We start from the raw sequence: 20367 nt of genomic DNA, 5'->3' as shown, positions 1-20367 counted from the left end.
GGCTGCTCGAAAATAAACGCGGGGAAGCATCTCTGGGGCGCACATCTTCCACCCTCCCTTGCCCCCCACCTTTGCAGCGCCTCGCCTCTCTTCATCCCTCACCATGTGTAAATCCGCAACGAAGCGACAAAGTGCTGCCAGTTTGCAAGAGCCGATTGCTGCAGAGCTCAGGGAACATACCCCCCCAAAGCCCCCGGGCCCTGTGCAGCAGCACCCGCGTTCTCTATTGTCTGGCTGAGGGTCGCTGGTGGCCGCAGCCGGACGGGGGACAGCGCGGAGCGGGTCGCTTTGCTGGGAAAGCGGCTCCCGGCTCAGCTACGGGAACTAAATCCGACCTTTTCAGGCGGAGAGAGAAAGGCTGAGCTCGGCAGCGGGGGCGCGGCAGGCAGGGATGGCTCGGGGGGCGGCTGGACACAGGGCGGGGGGGGCGGGCGAGAGGTTACGCGGCACAGCCCGTGCTGGGGGGGAAGCCCACCCGCGTCCTGCCGGGGGTAGATGAACGGGTCAGGGCGCGGGGCTCCTGACCGCCGGCGCGGGCATGTGCAGGCGGCGATCACCGGTGCTTGGTGATGTCGGGGGTGCGTGGTGCCCCCGCGGGGAGGGGAGTCTCCCGCCGGCGCCGTGTGAATGGAGGCACCGGCGGGGCGCGGAGGCGGTGGCAGCCGCCGGGCTCCCCCCCCCCGCCCCGCGGCAACGCCCGCTGCTGCGGCAGGGAAAGCTGGTTGTCTCCGGGAACAAAAGGCTGCGGCGGCCGCCGGCAGCGCGGCGGCGGGGCCGGTTCGCACATGGGCGGCCAGCAAAGTCCCGGGGCGGGCGGGGCCCTGGCCGGGTAAGGGGGCCCCCGACCCGATCCCCCGGCCCAGGGCCGCCATCCGACCGCCGCGCTGCGCGCCTTTGTCTCCGCTGTCAGCGGCGAACCGGGGCGGCGGCGGCGGGCGGCGGCACCGGTGCACGGCGGCCGCTCCCAGGGAGCCACGCCCCCGGCCACGCCCCCAGTGCCCCGCCACGCCCCCCGCTGCGGGAGACAATGCCGCAGCCCCGCCACGCCCCCGCGCGACCATTGGCTCCGCGCCGTTCCCGCATGACGTCACCGGCGGGGCGGGGCGCGGCGCCCGATTTAAGGCGCGGCGCGGGGCGCGGCCGCTGCAGCGGTGAGTGCGGGAGCGGGAGGTGAAGGCGGCGGCAGCAGTAGCAGCGGGCAGCGTCGGACAGCGGCACCATGCGTGAGATCGTGCACATCCAGGCCGGGCAATGCGGCAACCAGATCGGCGCCAAGGTACGGGCGGGCGCCCTGCCCGCCTGTCCGGGGCGCCGGGTCGGGGTCTGGGGCGGTGCCCGCTCAGCCGGGCTCCGCGCGTCCGGCGGAGAGCGCTGCCGGGGGCCCCCCTCCCCTTCCTTCTGGGGAGCACCGCCGGGCCCGCCCCGCCGAGGGAGACTCCGTGCAGGGCGGCTTCCGGCTGTCGCCTCGCGGGGGACCGCGGGGGGTTCCCGCGGCGTGGGCACGGTGCGCTTTGGGTGGGAGGGGCGGCCCTGCCGCCCATCTGCTCCCCGCGGGCTGCAGGGGTCCCGGGCGGGTGGAGGGAAGGGGCGCCGAGCCGGTGCCACACCCCTCGCGGCGGTGGTGGGGGTGAGGGGCGCGATAGCGGCCGCGTCTGGCGGGGGCCGCCCCCCACGCGCGGCGAATCCTCGCGCGCCACGTCGCGGGGCTTTGGCCATGGGGCGCGGGCGGGGCGTGGTGGCGCTGACCCACCCCGTCCCTCCCCCGGTCCCCGCAGTTCTGGGAGGTCATCAGTGATGAGCACGGCATCGACCCTACGGGCAGCTACCACGGGGACAGCGACCTGCAGCTGGAGAGGATCAATGTCTACTACAATGAAGCCACCGGTAACGCCCCTCTGCGACAAGCTTCCCGGCCCGGTGCCTCTGGGGGGGCAGGCACGGTGTCCCCGGTGCATCCTGCCGTGGGGGCTGTGCCCCAGCCCTCCCCACAGGGGGTAACATCCTGGCACAGCTTTAACAGCTGCTTTGTATTCCCATTCCCAACTACCTCCCTCCAAATTCCCTCACCCTCCGCATCCTGGGCAGAAAACTGTGGGGAGGTGGAAGGGAGCACAGCAGGGCTTGTCTGACGCTGGCTGCAGGGCTGTAATGCTGGTGCTGGTTCCCCCCACAGGTAACAAGTATGTCCCCCGTGCCATCCTGGTGGACCTGGAGCCCGGCACGATGGACTCTGTGCGCTCTGGCCCCTTTGGACAGATCTTCCGGCCCGACAACTTTGTCTTTGGTGAGTGAGTGTGGGATGGAGGTGTCCCGAAGCGGGAGCTCTGTGCACAGGAAAGGCTCAGAGCGAGCGTGCAAGTGACCTGGGGCGACCAAATCCCAACAGCACAGTGGGGATGGAGGTGCGGGGTGAGCCCCATGGGGCAGGAGAAGTGGGATGGTCTCTGTCCCTCCCCGGGGCACTAATGTGGCACCTTGCTTCTGGTCTGCCCTCTAGGTCAGAGTGGGGCTGGCAACAACTGGGCCAAGGGGCACTACACGGAAGGCGCTGAGCTGGTGGACTCTGTCCTGGATGTGGTGAGGAAGGAGTCGGAGAGCTGTGACTGCCTCCAGGGCTTCCAGTTGACCCACTCGTTGGGTGGCGGCACGGGCTCTGGGATGGGCACCCTCCTCATCAGCAAGATCCGGGAGGAGTACCCCGACCGCATCATGAACACCTTCAGCGTCATGCCCTCCCCCAAGGTGTCGGACACGGTGGTGGAGCCCTACAATGCCACCCTCTCTGTGCACCAGCTGGTGGAGAACACGGACGAGACCTACTGCATTGACAACGAGGCCCTGTATGACATTTGCTTCCGCACCCTGAAGCTGACCACTCCCACGTACGGGGACCTCAACCACCTGGTGTCGGCCACCATGAGCGGCGTGACCACCTGCCTTCGCTTCCCCGGCCAGCTGAACGCCGACCTGCGCAAGCTGGCGGTCAACATGGTGCCTTTCCCCCGGCTGCACTTCTTCATGCCGGGCTTCGCCCCTCTCACCAGCCGCGGCAGCCAGCAGTACCGAGCCCTGACGGTGCCCGAGCTGACGCAGCAGATGTTCGACTCCAAGAACATGATGGCCGCCTGCGACCCCCGCCACGGTCGCTACCTGACGGTGGCCGCCATCTTCCGGGGCCGCATGTCCATGAAGGAGGTGGACGAGCAGATGCTCAACGTGCAGAACAAGAACAGCAGCTACTTTGTGGAGTGGATCCCCAACAACGTGAAGACGGCCGTCTGCGACATCCCCCCGCGCGGCCTCAAGATGTCTGCCACCTTCATTGGCAACAGCACGGCTATTCAGGAGCTCTTCAAGAGGATCTCGGAGCAGTTCACGGCCATGTTCCGGCGCAAGGCTTTCTTGCACTGGTACACCGGCGAGGGCATGGATGAGATGGAGTTCACGGAGGCAGAGAGCAACATGAACGACCTGGTCTCTGAATACCAGCAATACCAGGATGCCACTGCTGATGAGCAGGGGGAATTTGAAGAGGAAGGAGAGGAGGATGAGGCGTAAAGTTGAAATGGGTAGGAATTAAGTATAGTCTGAGCAGGCAAGTGTTCATTGAGAGGAGGAATCTGTGCAGTTGTGCTGAAGCATGCATTTTTTTAATTTGGTGCTCTCCACTGTTGCTTCTGTCAGCAGTTTTGTATCCTTGACTGTCCAATGTAACAGTAGTTGCAAAAATACTTCAGAGTCTTCTGTTGAAATGGTTAACTTCTCAAACATAAAGGCTTTTTGTGTCCTAAACTGTCTCCTCTGCCTTATTTCTCTCTAGATTAAGAAAATAACTCTTCTGTAGTTTTCTGTAGCTTCACTTCTCAGTTTAACCTTTCACTGAGGTTAGGGATTGAACTCAATAAAACAAGATTTCTCAGGCCATGAATTTGGCAGCATGAATTAACTGCAGTTGCTCAGCTTAAGATGGTAGCTAATTCATGGAAACTGGGGGTTCACTGTTAGACACTCCTGTGTCTAACAGCTAATCTATTGTTGGGAGAAAGCTGCCTTAACTAACAGAAACAAGACACTGCACTTAAGAATCCTGCAACTCCTATTTATGGACATACATGGTAGTGAGGTCAGCGAGAAGGTATTGAATTCCACATTACAAGCTGTCAAAACTGATTTGACAGGATAGCTGCAGGTTTCCCTACTGCCATTCAGCAGCTCTTACTTAACTTGTTCCAGGGCTTATAGTACATGCATATGGGTGGCTACCTGTGATTTGACTTTGTCCTGAGCTGTCCTGTCTACCGCAACCCTCCTCTCTAAATATGCAAAGCCCATGCAAAGAAGCATGGGTCTGTACTAGCAGACAACTTGAACTTGATTAAGAACATGAACTTTCTCTTCAGGGATAAAATTCTCAAGTGTTTTCAAAAAATAGCTGCTAAGCTGCCCTTAACTGTAAAGGGGTTGACTCTTCAGGGCAATCAGTTCCCTTCAGGAGATAAGAGGTGATGGGCAGATTTCTAGATAATGTGGCTCAAAAGGCTGCCCCGAGCATACATACAGTCTTGGAGTAGTCAGGTAGATACCCTGGCAGCAGCTGTCTCCCATGTCCAAGTTATGTGTTTACAGGGCTGTTGTTTGCTCTTGGTGCCTGCAGCATAAATGGACCTCTACCCAGGCAGGTGAGAGCAGTGCAGCAGCACCCTGTTGTGCATCTTTGCAAAGGTAAGTGTGGCTTCCTTGCAGTGCGGGAGGGGGTACTTGTGTTGCCATATGCTTAAAGGGTGCAAGAATCCTGAGTGAGTCTACAATGCAGTTGTCAGTAGTCATAAAGCCTATGAGACTTTTCGTGCTCCTACAAAACAACAGTAAAATCCCCCACAGAGTATAGCAGCTACCCAATGTGTAAGCTTAGCCCTTAGTTTACCCACATGCCACTTAGATGAGTGCTCCTGTACTAAAAAAAGTGTTGCTTTGAGAACTGCTACCAATGCTACAATTACTCTGAAAGAGCTGATATTCACGTGTGTGCAACCTCTTTTGTGATCCTTTACGGAAATGCTTGCAAGGCATTACTGGAATAAAGACTTAAAAGGGAGTTACTGTGCATGACTAATATCTTACCCATTTTGGCTCTGTTAATTGACCACTGCCTGCAGACACTGCTCTGAGTGTACCCTGTTCCTTTGCTGACGGGCTTATTATCCTACTGTGATATCTACAATGGTTTGCAGGGCAACATGCACTTGCTAAAGCTTTTCTCTCATCTATATTTCTTCATTTCTGCTGTATACCCTGTAAAGAGGGGTGAGAAGCACTTAAACTGCCTGAACTGTCAGAAAATGAATACAACCATATATACCCACAATAGTACTTGTATTTCTTAGCACCTAAGCAGTTCTAGGATTAAGCATTAAAGAAATTGAGGTTGTTTTAGTAACTGAGTTACTACATGCTGCCCCAGGCCCTTTGGGGGAATAACAGTTTATCTGGTTGTCAAGTAACCTTCTCTTGAAATTACCTAGCTGGGTTGTACTTGAAACTGTTTTGCATATAGCTTTGTTTGTAAAGCTGAGAAGGGGAGCCAGCAAACAAATTAAACAAAGCTTAACTAAAAGATGAGAACCCAGTCTTTGATAGTAAGGAGAGCTTTCTTTCTGCTGTGGGACCATAGCAGGTTTCACTAGTGTTCAGCATGTCTAGCTTCTAATTCTTAGTGTAATTACACTCTGCCTCTAGCTAACCCTTAAATATAGCTAACCAAGTGACACACTTCAGTATAGCTCTCTTCCTAGAAAGTAGGACACCATCCTACATTGCTTACTGTTGTTTGTAGCCTGTTTTTTCTAGAGGAAGAGAAGCCATAGAGATACTCTAGACAGAAACATGTCCTTTCATAAATACTACACAGCTTACTTGCCTGTCATAATCATTACAAATAAAAATAATCAAACCATAATTTCAGCAGTAGTTGAGGGAAATACAGGAAAAGGTGATACTGGAAGATTTAGAGGGGAGGTTCAAAACTCCTTGGTAGAAACAGTAAGACAACTATAAAGGAAGATGAGTCTTGTACTGGGCCTGGGGGCTGCAGTACCATTTTTTTTTCTGTTGGATCTTTGGGTTTTAGCTGTATCTATCAACCAGGAGACCATTCACTATAAAAACTGGAGAGTGACTGCTGTATGCCAAACAACAAACAGATGTCTTCGCAAGTGCTCATGGTTGCACTTTTTCTGTTTCACAGAGAAAGCAGAACCACTGAAAGGATTTCAGATTAGGTAACCTGACTGCCCTAACCTCTCTTGGGTGTTGATTTGTATTTGTCCATGTGAGGAACAACACCTCTAAGGCTAAAGGTCTTGCATGAGGCATCCTGTCTGGAAGAAATGAGGAGAGATAATACAGGCTTAGTGGTGTGCAACTTAAGCCACTTACAATAACTCATTTCTGTTGAGATAGAAGTTAATATCAAGAAATATATCTTTGTTTCAACATACCAGTGGTGGCCTGCAGGGAAGCATTTTCCTCTGTTGACAATTAGAGCTGATGGGGTTGGAGAAGGGAACAATCTCTTTTTTGTTCCCTTAGTTTAACATGTGGCATTTTTAAGCACATTAGCAGCATGCCTTGATGAAGGCAAACAACTCAAACAATGTTTGTCTGCTGATAGATGCAAGATGGTAAAGCTAAATAAAGCTGTAAAAGCAGCTATGTAGGTTTAATGTAAATAGAAATGGAATGAGGTGTGGTAGCACTGAGATGACATCTCTCCTAATTTCCCTTCCCTGTTTACTTCTAGGACCTCAGTCTAAGCCATTGTACTAACAGTGTTATGGTAGGATAGTCCAATACGTGGTCTGGTTCTTCAAAACGCTTGGGTATCTGTTGAGAATGTAGGCCTACATCTGTCTTCCGACAGATATTTTCTAATCTGTCAAGTGGGAACAATAACCATTCTCCTTTTCCCAACATATGTGAGGTGCCCGTACACATCAGAAATTGGGTTGCATTAAGCATACAATGGTCCCAGTGATGTGATAATCTAAGAATCAAACCCGAAGTCTCATCCTGTGACAGGTGTATCTTTCCAGGAGTGTGAGGTGAAGAAAACAGTAAACCAAAGTAGCAATAGGATTTATAACCTGAAGAAAGCAGGGGCTCCAGATCTTTGGTTGTTCAGTCTGGAGAAGAGGAGGCTGAGGGGAGACCTCATTGCTCTCTACAATTACCTGAAAGGGGGTTGCAGAGAGGTGGGTGTTGGTCTCTTCTGCCAAGTGATGAGTGACAGGACAAGAGGAAGTGGCCTCAAGTTGTGCCAGGGGAGGTTCAGACTGGATATTAGGAAAAATTTCTTTACTGAGAGAGTGGTGACACACTGGAATAAGCTGCCCAGGGAGATGGTGGAGTCACCCTCCCTGGAGGTATTCAAGGAACGTGTGGACGATGCATTGTGGGACATGGTTTAATGGGCATGGTGGTGTTTTTTGGTTGATTGTTGGACTTGATGATCTTACAGGTCTTTTACAACCTTAGTGATTCTGTGATTCTCCAGCCAATTCTCTGCAAAAATGGGTCAAAATCTTAACCTTCTGTGCAGGGAAATCTGCTCATGGATGATATTATCACATGCTACATACTTCAAAAGGGTATAGCGCTAGTAGGTCCTTCTAGGCACTTGTGCAAATACTATGTGCTTAAAGAAACCATGATGGACTGACACAGTCCTTACGGGTCAGTGCTGTAATGCACTACTGCAAAACACAGCTCTGGTGCCTGCAGGGACTGTGGCAGAGTGGTGCAAGAAGGACAAGTTTTCTTACCTCAACAGAAAGAGTTGGGGCATGTAGCAATACTCTGCACCAGAGTTCTTCCCTTGCTTCCTTCAACTTTTGCCCCTCCCTGTAAGCCCCATGACCAAGTTATGTGTACGATCAGGATGAACCCTGGTACTGGCTTTGAGTAGGGCAAGTTTCATGGTTGTTCCATTGAAATCACTTATCAAAAAAAAACCAAAAAAAACCCAAAAAAAACCCCAACAAACCACACCTCGCTGTCTTACCACATTTTTTTAAGAAGCGCTGTTAAACTATATTATATTCTGTTTTGCAGTGGGAGGTGTCTCAATTATTGCTTTCGGTTTAATGAGGCCTAATATTTTTGTTTGCTAAAGCTATGAGGAGATAAAATCCTCACTGGGGAAATCATGTGACCACCCCCTATATTTGGTACACAACCTTTCTCCCAAGGGGTGTTATTCTACTTTTCCATTCCACATTAAAGCATAATGAACATATACTTTTAGGGACCATTCAGATGTGGTAGCCTGCCTAGGAGCTATAGGTAACGCTGTTCCCCTGAACCTGCTCACTCTGAGGGAGGCACTGTTACCTCACTTACAAATAATCTCCTTCTCAGTTTTCCCGTGTATTTTTCAGCTGCTTCTACATTTCCACAGAACAAAGCTCATGACTCTTTTGATGTGTTATATGTGCCTGAGGTAATCCAAGTAAGGTTATTTTTCCCCCTTTCTTCAACATAAAATAAACCTTTATAAATAAGTATTAGGAGCTAATCTTGTATGTGACTTAAAAAAAGATTTTTGAGAATTTTCCCCCTTCCAATCTAAAATTCATTCATGCTAAGCACCTGCCTTTTGATACTCCAGCAATCCCCTGTCCTGGTCTGTTTGTTACTTATTAAGATGGGAAAGAGCAGACTATGGGATCTCAGATACTTCCATTTTAGATGGTTGTTATCTTCAGCTTGCCTACATGAAAATTCAAAATGGAAGCATTTGGTCACAGGAAAGTGCCTGAGGCCATGGTGCATTTTGGAAAAAGACGTTTCTTGGCCCTGACTTTACTGGATTCTTGTCCAGCTGGAGCCCTCTGAGCATTTGAATCCAAGGCGCAGGGAGGGTATCGGGGGGAGCTGTGAAAGCCTGCCCCCCACCCCCCCCCATCCATTCTGCTGGCAAGGGACACAATGTAGGTGACAACTCTTTCCTCCCCCTGAGCAATTCAACAAGAAGCAAACTGTTTCCCTGCTCCTAGCTTCGATCCTATTTCAAGTATTTTATTTGTGAATCTGCCAGAAAGAAAAATTGTGTCTTTTTGAAGTGTGTGTATAAGAAGGCTGTCTATTTTCAGTATCAAAGCAAAAAAGAAATAATTTAAGAGTAGGTCATTCCCTCCTCCCCACTCAAAGTCATTTTTCCCTTACGGGCAGAATTCCACTCGTAAGGGAGAAAATCAAGTTAGCTTCATTTAATCCTTGTTTATTAACATTTGATTCTTGTATGGTAGAGTTTTTCTAACTGGTCTCAATTTATCCATATGTCGTCTTTTACAATTGGATTATTTTTCTCACTTGGCTTCCTTGGTAAGTTTAAGGCATATTTTCTTTTCTTTTTGGCAAGAATGCCTCTATCATTGCGAACAGAAACGTTAATAATAATACAGCTTAAGCAGAATGTGAAAACACTTGCTCCAGAGGATGAAATGGCTACCCTGGCAGAGGTTGTGTAGCTTGTTCAGTAAACAGTTCTCTGTTGTTTTGCACTGAAAAATGTTTCCACATTTTCCATGAATGTAATAGAAAGATACTGCCTGCCTTCATAGTGAATAATTAAACAGGGTTTTCAAGCAGAATTCAAATGGTCTTATAACAAGCTTTACAAACTTTAAATGAAATTCAAGCTTTGAGTTCTTACAGTCTGCTTCTCTGCATCCAGCATAATGCCGGTCTTATAATTATTAAATTAATTGTATGGCTGTTTTTTGGAAATTCCAGCTATGATTCCAGCTCCACCCTAGCAGGCAGGGAGGAAGAGCAAGCTTGGGTTAGAGATTCCCAGGGCATTGAGAAAACTGCCACTTGCAGAAGTGGGTAGCTCCATGGGCTGTGCTGATTCAATATCCTCCAGCTGCTGAAAAGGGTAGTCCTATTCCCCTTGCCCTGCTTCAGGTGTTACTTTTGTGTTATTTCCTTTAGGCAGCTCCAGGGCACGTCTGACCCCTCTGCCAGTCAGTTCAGCTCCCGAAACTCCACAGTTAGGGACAGTAAACTGGAGGTGGGGAAGAAGCTTTTTCTTGGCTAAAGGAGTGTTCCAGAGGGAGAACTGGTGCAAAGGAGGAGGAAGAAGCAGGTAACTGGAAGCAGGAGAGAGCAGAGCAACATATTCAGTTCATTCAGCCACCTAGTGCAACAGCATCCTAAACTCTCCTGCAGGGAACCCGGGCTATTTTAAACAATGTACATTGAATCCCACCACAAAACACTGCATCTCTTAGCAGACATCACAAGATGAAGTTTAGGGTTTGCTTGGTGTCAGTTTGAGTTACAAGTAACTATCAGATTGCAAGATAAAGCAAGGAGGCTATGGAACAAAAGAAATGGTGACTAGCAGATCAAAGTTGCTATCTGTGCCTTGTTCTTGATGACATGCAGGAAAGAAGCTACCCTGGAAAACATGATATCAGCATTTTGTTTATATTGATGCTGGAATCTTAGTCATCTCTTGACTGGAGGACCCAGTTCGTAGAGATAGCAGATGTATTTCATCTACTGAGCAGTCTTAAAAGGTAGATGCAGCCTGGACGGGGGGCAGGAGCCATCTGGCTGTTACCAATCACATCTGGTGTGCCAAGCGGAAATAATGAGAGGCTGCATTGTTTTCTCTTCTCAGTAAATCGCTGCCTGATGATGATCAACATATTTCTCCCATTCTGGAGACATTTTGCGACATGTGATCATGTTTATTATGGGAGCTTTGGAAGCCAGACGAATGGGGTTCTGTTTGCCATGTCCTGTACGACCACATTTGCAGAAACTCCTGACTCTCAGAGGTTATAATCTAAGTTCACAAGAGAAACCATAGGGTATGGAAGAAATATTAGGTTCACAAGAAAACAGTTCTTCCCTCAAAACGAGCATGGGTCATTTTAGAATTGACAGTGCCCTAAATTGCTCCATAATGTGATGTTCTGTCACACACTCATCCTCTCTCCTCTTTAGTTCTTGGCCAAACACACAAACCTTCAGGTACAACAAACACAAGTACTGAGAATTCTACAATGAAACTGCTTTTGCTCATTCATAAAAGCATGCTCAGCGTTGTAGTATTTAATTGCTTCTAGTGCCTGCAGTGGGTCGTAATTTTGAAATAAAAATAGATTTTCATTTTTGGTATTTTATTACTAGAATTAAAAATACCTTCATGATTATTCCACCCTCTTGCTGGCAGAAATGCTCTTCTATCTTAATGCACATTGCAAGGGATTAAACATCACGTTCCAAAGGTGAACTCAGACAGTCCTCATCAGGTGGGAATATCGTAGTTGCCTGGTAGAAGGCAAACAATAAGCTAATGAACAGAGCCTGCTCATTCGAGTACCAACAGAAAGACTCAAAAAGTCATGCAGCCTCTGATATACATGCCTGAGCAATACATGACGTCACCCATCACAAATAAGTGATAGTAAAGCTGTAGGCAGACATTTTGTATGCTTGAGCAGCTTTCACATTTGTACATTTGCAATTCTTTTTCGAAAAATGGGGAAATTACAGAGAGACATGAAAATATTGTGGGATCCCTGTTGATTCCCTTGTGCATCCATCTCTCGAGCTCTGCCGTTGCCTTGGAAACTGGGATGGCAGGGTTTGGTGCAGGCAGGGAGCAGGCTGTGGCCCTGCCGGGGGAGTTTCGGCTGCTGAGGGGTGCATGCGCATTCCTGGGCACATACACTGCCTTTGTATGAATGGGAGATTTTTGACTTTCATTTGTAACTCTGAACATTTAGAATTTATGGAGCTATATTAAAAAATACAATAGGGAACTCCCATATCTATTTAAATAGCATTGATGGCTAATAATCGCTAAAGTGTTTGCCAAAATGTAGGATTCTGAATTGACATTTAAGTAACTGACATTTAATTTTCTTCACCATGTGTTCCCAGATGCTCAGCTATAGGTGAGGGCACATAAACATGTACCTTCCTTTAGGTACTCTGTTTTAAAACCTGGAGCTACACCCCCAAAAAAATGTTCTCTACAAAGAGACCAATACTATAGCATCTAAGAATTAGATAGTTTCCTAATGGAAGCTCAAAATCCTTAATGGAATAACTATAAAGCCCTAGGAAGCCACTGTGTGCATGTGGGAAGAAGGCATGGCAAGGTGTGTCCAGGTGCCTTCAGGAGGGGAGTGAGAATGCTTCAAGCTGGTCCTTTGTAGATTGCCAGGAATACTCTGGCACCCAAAAAGCTCTTCAATGCCTGTGGGGATCCCGCACAGATGCCAGAGATGCAGTTGTGTTGCAGTTCCACCAGTCGTGAGATGTTACTGCCTACTTCTGCCCAAAAGGACAGGTTATGTCTATAGCAAGTAGAAAGGTATATGCATGAGTTCCATCAGCAATAACAAAGACTGCCTGTAATGACTGCCTGTAACTAAGTATTGCGGAAATGTGTCAAAGCAAAATGCTGACAACAGCTGGGATTTAAAGAACACAAAATTCAAGAGAAGTTGGTGAAAAGATCTCAGTGCCACCACAATTCTGGATATTTTGTGATTGCAAAAGCCACGTGTAATAACACCACATGTAATTCCACGTGTTGCAAAGCTTGAGCCAGTCCACGGTCATGACAATTCCCAGCAGCTGAGGTTTCTGCACTAGAGGAGAAAAAGACCCACAGTCCATAAGCAAGTCAATTCACTGGAGCAAACTGAGAGACACTTTTGCAAATATGGCCAAAGTATTTTTCCAAGGTCACGGCAGCCAATGCCAGCAAAGATATGGTACTTCTTTAGCCACTAGTATTTCCTGCTGTGGATGAAAAAACTGAGTGAAACTGGTGACATTATGCTTTGATTTATATTGTGTTAAGCACAGCTAACCTGAGTACTAGGTAAACAACCCTGTCCATTCTGGCTGCAATTACCTTTTTTCTTGATGGTGGTAATGATTTACCACATTAATTATTACCTCACCTTTGCAAAAATCTGCTGGTTTGTGGCTGTTATAATTGCAATTGAACATTATAGTGTACTGTGGCACCGAGATCAATAAACCATCAATCTGGTGTTGCTGGTCACACAGAGCCTCCCACTCCTTTCTCTCCTTTTCACAGAATCACAGAATTATTGAGGTTGGATGGGACCTCTGGAGATCATCTAGTCCAGTCCTTTACTCAGCCCGGGAGGGTCAGCTAGAGCAGGTTGACGAGGGTTGTGTCCACTCGGGTTTTGAATATCTTCAAGAATGGAGACTCTACTACCTCTCTGGGCAACCTGTGCCAGAGCAAAGAAGTTTTTTTCTTATGTTTAAGTAGAATTCCTTCTATTTCGGTTTGTGCCCACTGCCTCTCCTCCTGTCACTGGGCACCACTGAGAAGAGCTGGCCTCCATCTTCTTTAGTCCTTCCCATCAAGTATTTATATACACTGATCAGATTCCCCTGAGCCTTCTCCGGGACAATCGGCCCAGCTTTCATCCTCTCCTCATACGACAGATCCTCCAGTTCCTTAACCACCTTCGTGGCCCTTCATTGGCCACACTCCAATATGTCTATCTCTCTCTTGTACTGAGGAGCCCAGAATTGGATGCAAAACTCCAGATAAGTCTCACCACAGCTTATCCCCTTCCTTGACCTGCTGGTAATGATCTTCCTAATACAGCCCAGGATGCTGTTGGACACCTTTGCTGCAAGGGCACATAGCTGACTCATGTTCAACTTGGTGTCCACCAGGATCCCCAGGTCCTTTTCTGCCAAGCTGCTTTCCATCTGCATGGCCCCCAGCATGTACTCGTTCATGGGGTTGTTCCTCCCCAGCTGCAGGACTTTGCACTTCACCTTCTTGAACTGCATGAGGTTCCTGTCAGCCCATTCTCCAGCCTGTCAAGGTCCCTCTGGATGGCAACATAACCCTCTGGCCTATCAGCTGCTCCTCACAGTTCTGTATCATCAGCAAACTTGCCGAGGGAGAACTCTCTTGACATAGAAGTCATTAATGAAGAAACTAAACAGTGTTGGCCCCAGGATCAATCACTGGGGTACACCACTGGTGGCTGGCTTCTGAATTTGTGTTGCTGATCTCAAGGCCTTCAGCCTGGCAGTTCAGCCAGTTTTCATTCCATCTCGCTGTCCATTTACCTAGGGCATACCTCATCAGTTTGCTTATGGGGATGTTATAGGTGGCAGTTCAAAAGCCTTCACAAAATAAACAATGTTAACTGCTCTTCTTTCATCTACCAAGCCAGTCACTTTGTTGCAGCAGGCTATCAAGTTGGTCAGGCATGACTGCCCCTTCGTAAATCCATAGCGACTACTCCCAGCCACCTTCTTGACCTCAGTATGTTTGGAAATGGTTTTCAGAAGAAATCGTTTCATCATCTTTCTAGGAATCGAGGTGAAGCTTGCTGACCTGTAGTTCCTTGGATCCCCCTTCTTGAAATTAGCGGTGACACCCATTTTTTTTTTCCAGTCCTTGAGAACCTCCCAGATAGGCTTGACCTTTCAAAGATTATCAAGAGTGTCCTCGCAATGATATCTGCCAGGTCCCTCAGCACTCAGGTGCATCTCATCAAGACCCATGGACTTTTGTATGCTCAATTCATTTAAATGTTCCCCCAGACTGACCTTCCTCTACCAAGAGGAAGTCTTCATTGCTTCAGACTTCCCAACAGGTCTCAAAAGCTTGCGATGCCTAAGGGCAAATCGTAATAGTGAAAAACAAGGTGAAGAAGACACTGAATACCTCAGCTTTTCCCATGCCCTTTTGTCACTGAATATGTCCCCTGCCATATTCAGTAGTGGGTCCGTATTTTTCCCTAGACTTCCTTTTGCTGCAGATGGACCTGTAGAAGTCCTTCTCACTGTCCTTCACATCCTTCGCTTTGACATTTCTAGCTCTTTCCTAACCCTGCGCACTAGGACTCTGTTGCTCCTGGATCACCTGACTCTACTTCCACCTCCTGAATGCTTTCTTTTTGCATTTGAGATTACTCGGGATCTCCTTGTTCATCCAGACAGGCCTCCTGCCACCTTTGCTTGATTTCCTGCTTGTTGGCATGGACCATTCCTGAGGCTGGAGGAGGTGATCCCTGGAAGTCAACCAGCTCTCCTGGACTCCTTCTCTCCAGGAATTTCTCCCATAGGATTCTTCGAGACAGATACCTGGGGAGGCTAAAGCCTGGTCTCCCGAAGACCAGGGTACTGTGATGCTAAAATTTGCCTTGTTCCCTTCTGTCAGGATCTTGAACTCCAGCATCTCACAGTCACTGCAGCCAGGGCTGCCCTGAGCCTTCACAACCTTGACCATTTCTTCCTTGCTTGTAAGTATCAGGTCCAGCAGAGTGTCTCCCTTTTGGACTCCTTGATCATCTGTGTCAGGATGTTAACACCAATGCACTCCACAAAACTCCTAGATTGCTTGTACCCTGCTGTGTTGGTAAGATATTGGTGAGGTTGAAGTCCCCCTTGAGGACTAGGGCCTGTGAACGCAAGACTTCTTCCAGTTGTCTGAAGATCTTATCTACTTGTCTTCCCGATCAGGAGGTGATTAGCAGACACCCACCACAACGTAGCGCACATTGGTTTGCCCACTGATCCTGACCCTTTAGATCTCAGCTGGCTCATCATCCACCCCCAGGCAGAGCTCCGTGTGTTTCTGCTGCTCTCACACGCAGGGTGGCTCCCCTTCCTTGCCTTCCCAGCCTGTCCTTCCTAAAGGGCCTGCATCCCTCCTTTGCAGTGCTCCAGTCGTGTGAGCTGTCCCACCACATCTCTGTGATCCCAGTGAGACCATAGCCCTGCAACTGCACGCAGATCTCTAACTCATCACGTTTATTGCCTGTGCTGTGTGCCTTTGTGTAGAGGCACGTCAGACAGGCACCCAAGCCTGCTGATTCCCGGGAAAAGTGCGAGAGCTTGCCCTGCCATGCTGTCCCCTCAGCACTTCCACATTGTGCTTGAGGTGGACCCCCTCCAGCTCTGTTGTGCTGAATACGAGGTGCATTGTTTCACATCCTCTTTGCCAACCTGCTCCACCGCTTGCTCGTCATCTCCTTTCCCTGGTCCTAGTGTAAAGCTGTCCTTGCTAGGTTGGCCAGCTGTGTGGCAAAGGTACTTTCACTACTGAAAAATTGACAGCTATGAATCAATTAACATTTTATAGTCAAGTTAAATAGTGTCTGCACAATCCATTATAGACCCTGCTGAAATTTGTTTCAGATATTCTCCATGGCAACAACACAGATACAGTATATCTCAGTTGGTTCAAATATATTGTTCTCACTGTTGCTCTTGAACTGTCCCTCCTCCCTCGGTCATCCGCCACGTACTTAGCTCAGTTTATTGCTCTGAGGGAAGAAGCAGAGATGCTAGGTGCAGGATCAAAATCTTCCAAAATGAGGTGCATGGTAGGAGTCTGGTAAGGCAGAACATAACTTCACTTAATTAAAAAAAGATACCCATTCCTACGAGTGTTCAGACTGCTATCACCACCGGACTACTCCCAGAAAAAGCTATTCTTTAGTAGCAGCATAGTTTCATGCCAGCCCAATGTGTTCCTGAACTTAGAGCCCCACTTATACAGGTTTGGCAGCACTATCTAAAACAGGGTTGCTCTGCTTGAAAGTGGCTGTGGGCTCTATCACCACCCAGTCCCTGCTTGTTTCAGGTGCCTGAGCTATGGAAAGATGATTCTTGTGCTTAAAACGTATCGAAACATGATAAAGCAGGCCTGAGCTAGAAATACAGGCTTGAGGGTGCTAATAAAACATGGCAGTGCATGCTTTGCTGCTGCGGCACAGCAGAGGCAAAGAAAGTAAGTGGCCGAGCTCCAACAGGTGTGCAAAGAGGAGTTAGGGTTTTGGGGTTTGTTTTTTCACTTTTCCAGCCCAAGACAGCGCCACGCCTTGTCAGATCCCGGCCTTTCTCCCGCCGGCTGAAGGCGAGGTTCCTCCAGCGCCCCAGGCCAGCCGCGCTCTGCCTGCGGAGGGGTCCGCAACCGGACCCGGACCGGCACCCTGCCGTCCGCCGGACCCGGACCGGGACCGGGACCCGGACCCGCCCTGCCTCCAGCCGGGCCCAGACCCAGACCCAGACCCAGACCCAGACCCAGACCCAGACCCAGGGCCGGACCCGGACCCGGACCCGGACCCGGACCCGGACCCGGACCCGGACCCGGACCCGGACAGGGCGTGGGCCCCGCCACGCCCCCCGCTGCGGGAGACAATGCCGCAGCCCCGCCACGCCCCCGCGCGACCATTGGCTCCGCGTCGTTCCCGCATGACGTCACCGGCGGGGCGGGGCGCGGCGCCCGATTTAAGGCGCGGCGCGGGGCGCGGCCGCTGCAGCGGTGAGTGCGGGAGGCGGAGGTGAAGGCGGCGGCAGCAGTAGCAGCGGGCAGCGTCGGACACCGGCACCATGCGTGAGATCGTGCACATCCAGGCCGGGCAGTGCGGCAACCAGATCGGCGCCAAGGTACGGGCGGGCGCGCGGGGGGCTTCCCGGTGCCGGGCCCCAGGGCTGCACCCCGCGGCTAGCACTCAGCCCCGTCCCGAGATGAAAAGCGGCCCGGGACTTGCTAAGGCACCGCGGCTCCTGCTCCCGTGCCCCCTGTCTCCGGCGGCCTGAGCTGCCGTGGGGCTGGGCGCTGGCTGGGATGTGCCCGGGTTTCCGTCCGTCGCTGCCCAGCCTTCCTGCCGTCAGCCGCGGCAAACCCCCCCCCCGCTCCCTCGCCCCTCTGCAGCATGGTGCCGGCTCCTGAGAGAGAGAACGAGAGGTGTTTCAGTGCCACGATTAACCCCCCGAGAGTGTTAGGGGTGCTGCCATCTTCTTGTAGAGGCTAGAGGATCTTAAGCCACTGCTAGACAATGGGAAACCACTAAACTGAGATACCCGGGGACTGTCACCCTTTGGATACAAGCTATAAAATAATTAATTTGCACTTCGGTGCTCCGGCTGCCTGTCTGCCCTCGGCTAATTCAGCTGCTGCAGCCAGCGAAGCCCTTCTGCACTGACTCGCCTTCCTCCCTGGCAGCTGCTCTGCCATGTGAGGGAGTGGTCAGGGCCACAGCATGCACAGGCTGTGCTGGTGTGTGTGATTGGCACTGGCCAGCTGTGGCTAATAACTGCCCTTTTCCACAAATTTCTTCTAGTTCTGGGAGGTCATCAGTGATGAGCATGGCATCGACCCTACGGGCAGCTACCACGGGGACAGCGACCTGCAGCTGGAGAGGATCAATGTCTACTACAATGAAGCTGCTGGTAAGTGTCTCTCCTTCCTCAGATGTCCTTAATAGGGCTGAAATGCCAGTTCATTGAGGCTGGAAAAATCCCTGAACAAGAGCTGTCATCTGCCAGTGATGCCTCTAAGAGACCTTTGTTCTCGGAATGGCCCTAATAACATGGTCTTGACTGAGACAGTGTGTCTCTCCAATGAAATGCAGGGAGGTGGAAGGGAGCACAGCAGGGCTTGTCTGACGCTGGCTGCAGGGCTGTAATGCTGGTGCTGGTTCCGCCCACAGGTAACAAGTATGTCCCCCGTGCCATCCTGGTGGACCTGGAGCCCGGCACGATGGACTCTGTGCGCTCTGGCCCCTTTGGACAGATCTTCCGGCCCGACAACTTTGTCTTTGGTGAGTGAGTGTGGGACGGAGGTGTCCCGAAGCGGGAGCTCCGTGCACAGGAAAGGCTCAGAGCGAGCGTGCAAGTGACCTCGGGGGACCAAATCCCAACAGCGCAGTGGGGATGGAGGTGCGGGGTGAGCCCCATGGGGCAGGAGAAGTGGGATGGTCTCTGTCCCTCCCCGGGGCACTAATGTGGCACCTTGCTTCTGGTCTGCCCTCTAGGTCAGAGTGGGGCTGGCAACAACTGGGCCAAGGGGCACTACACGGAAGGCGCTGAGCTGGTGGACTCTGTCCTGGATGTGGTGAGGAAGGAGTCGGAGAGCTGTGACTGCCTCCAGGGCTTCCAGTTGACCCACTCGTTGGGTGGCGGCACGGGCTCTGGGATGGGCACCCTCCTCATCAGCAAGATCCGGGAGGAGTACCCCGACCGCATCATGAACACCTTCAGCGTCATGCCCTCCCCCAAGGTGTCGGACACGGTGGTGGAGCCCTACAATGCCACCCTCTCTGTGCACCAGCTGGTGGAGAACACGGACGAGACCTACTGCATTGACAACGAGGCCCTGTATGACATTTGCTTCCGCACCCTGAAGCTGACCACTCCCACGTACGGGGACCTCAACCACCTGGTGTCGGCCACCATGAGCGGCGTGACCACCTGCCTTCGCTTCCCCGGCCAGCTGAACGCCGACCTGCGCAAGCTGGCGGTCAACATGGTGCCTTTCCCCCGGCTGCACTTCTTCATGCCGGGCTTCGCCCCTCTCACCAGCCGCGGCAGCCAGCAGTACCGAGCCCTGACGGTGCCCGAGCTGACGCAGCAGATGTTCGACTCCAAGAACATGATGGCCGCCTGCGACCCCCGCCACGGTCGCTACCTGACGGTGGCCGCCATCTTCCGGGGCCGCATGTCCATGAAGGAGGTGGACGAGCAGATGCTCAACGTGCAGAACAAGAACAGCAGCTACTTTGTGGAGTGGATCCCCAACAACGTGAAGACGGCCGTCTGCGACATCCCCCCGCGCGGCCTCAAGATGTCTGCCACCTTCATTGGCAACAGCACGGCTATTCAGGAGCTCTTCAAGAGGATCTCGGAGCAGTTCACGGCCATGTTCCGGCGCAAGGCTTTCTTGCACTGGTACACCGGCGAGGGCATGGATGAGATGGAGTTCACGGAGGCAGAGAGCAACATGAACGACCTGGTCTCTGAATACCAGCAATACCAGGATGCCACTGCTGATGAGCAGGGGGAATTTGAAGAGGAAGGAGAGGAGGATGAGGCTTAAGTCCCCTGGTATCAAAGGAACTTCTGTAAAGCAGGCATGTGTACTGAATGACTTCTGATAGTGGTGGTGAAGCATGTTCTCTAGAAACCGTGTACAAAATTACCCTCTTGGCACTTGTAACTTTGACAGATTTCTCAATGTAACAGTTCTGAATCCCAGTTATGACAATGTTTTTGTCCTTTAATGTTAAGAGCACATAAAGGCATGTATTCTAGATTATGTTTTCTGTCTTTCTTAACACCTCTATTGGCCACAGAACAGCTTTTTGGCCCATGTGGCAAAAAGTAAGTTTAAAGACATCAGACATTTTGCAGCACAGTGGTGCACTCTGATCTTCTGAGGCTTACACATTCTCAAAATGTATGCTTCTCATGCAAATATCTTTCATGTTTTTTCTTACAGGACTCAAACCTATCTGTAACTTGAATGAAAATGGAAAGCCAGCTAAA

The 20367-nt window shown here is 50.8% G+C and overlaps 2 protein-coding genes across 17 annotated transcripts; both read left to right on the top strand.

Moving 5' to 3' along the window:
* Positions 1 to 1205: 1205 nt before the first annotated feature.
* On the top strand, positions 1206 to 3806 carry LOC132316800 (tubulin beta-2 chain). Of its 8 annotated transcripts, none has more exons than XM_059815791.1 (5): positions 1206 to 1276; positions 1776 to 1884; positions 2174 to 2284; positions 2498 to 2757; positions 2794 to 3806. In XM_059815791.1, exons 1-5 carry the CDS (start codon positions 1220 to 1222, stop codon positions 3556 to 3558), a joined length of 1302 nt encoding a protein of 433 aa, XP_059671774.1. In that variant the 5' UTR covers positions 1206 to 1219; the 3' UTR covers positions 3559 to 3806. The 8 variants fall into 8 exon arrangements, with proteins under 8 accessions (XP_059671774.1, XP_059671772.1, XP_059671770.1 ...); XM_059815789.1 differs by adding an exon at positions 1992 to 1994 and having other exon boundaries at positions 2498 to 3806; XM_059815787.1 differs by having other exon boundaries at positions 2498 to 3806.
* A 13591-nt stretch (positions 3807 to 17397) lies between these two features.
* LOC104253121 (tubulin beta-1 chain) lies at positions 17398 to 19930 on the top strand. Of its 9 annotated transcripts, XM_059815764.1 has the most exons (5): positions 17398 to 17487; positions 18165 to 18273; positions 18534 to 18644; positions 18858 to 19117; positions 19154 to 19930. In XM_059815764.1, the coding sequence occupies exons 1-5, from the start codon at positions 17431 to 17433 to the stop codon at positions 19916 to 19918; spliced, it is 1302 nt and encodes a 433-aa protein (XP_059671747.1). In that variant the 5' UTR covers positions 17398 to 17430; the 3' UTR covers positions 19919 to 19930. The 9 variants fall into 9 exon arrangements, with proteins under 9 accessions (XP_059671747.1, XP_059671743.1, XP_059671745.1 ...); XM_059815760.1 differs by having other exon boundaries at positions 18858 to 19930; XM_059815762.1 differs by having other exon boundaries at positions 18165 to 18276; positions 18528 to 18644; positions 18858 to 19930.
* Positions 19931 to 20367: the final 437 nt, after the last annotated feature.

This window comes from Gavia stellata, chromosome 3 (assembly GCF_030936135.1).
Source record: "Gavia stellata isolate bGavSte3 chromosome 3, bGavSte3.hap2, whole genome shotgun sequence".
NCBI classification, from domain to species: Eukaryota; Metazoa; Chordata; class Aves; order Gaviiformes; family Gaviidae; genus Gavia; species Gavia stellata.
The sequence above is the reverse complement of the archived record's forward strand: the minus strand, read 5'-3'. Positions and strand labels throughout refer to the sequence as shown.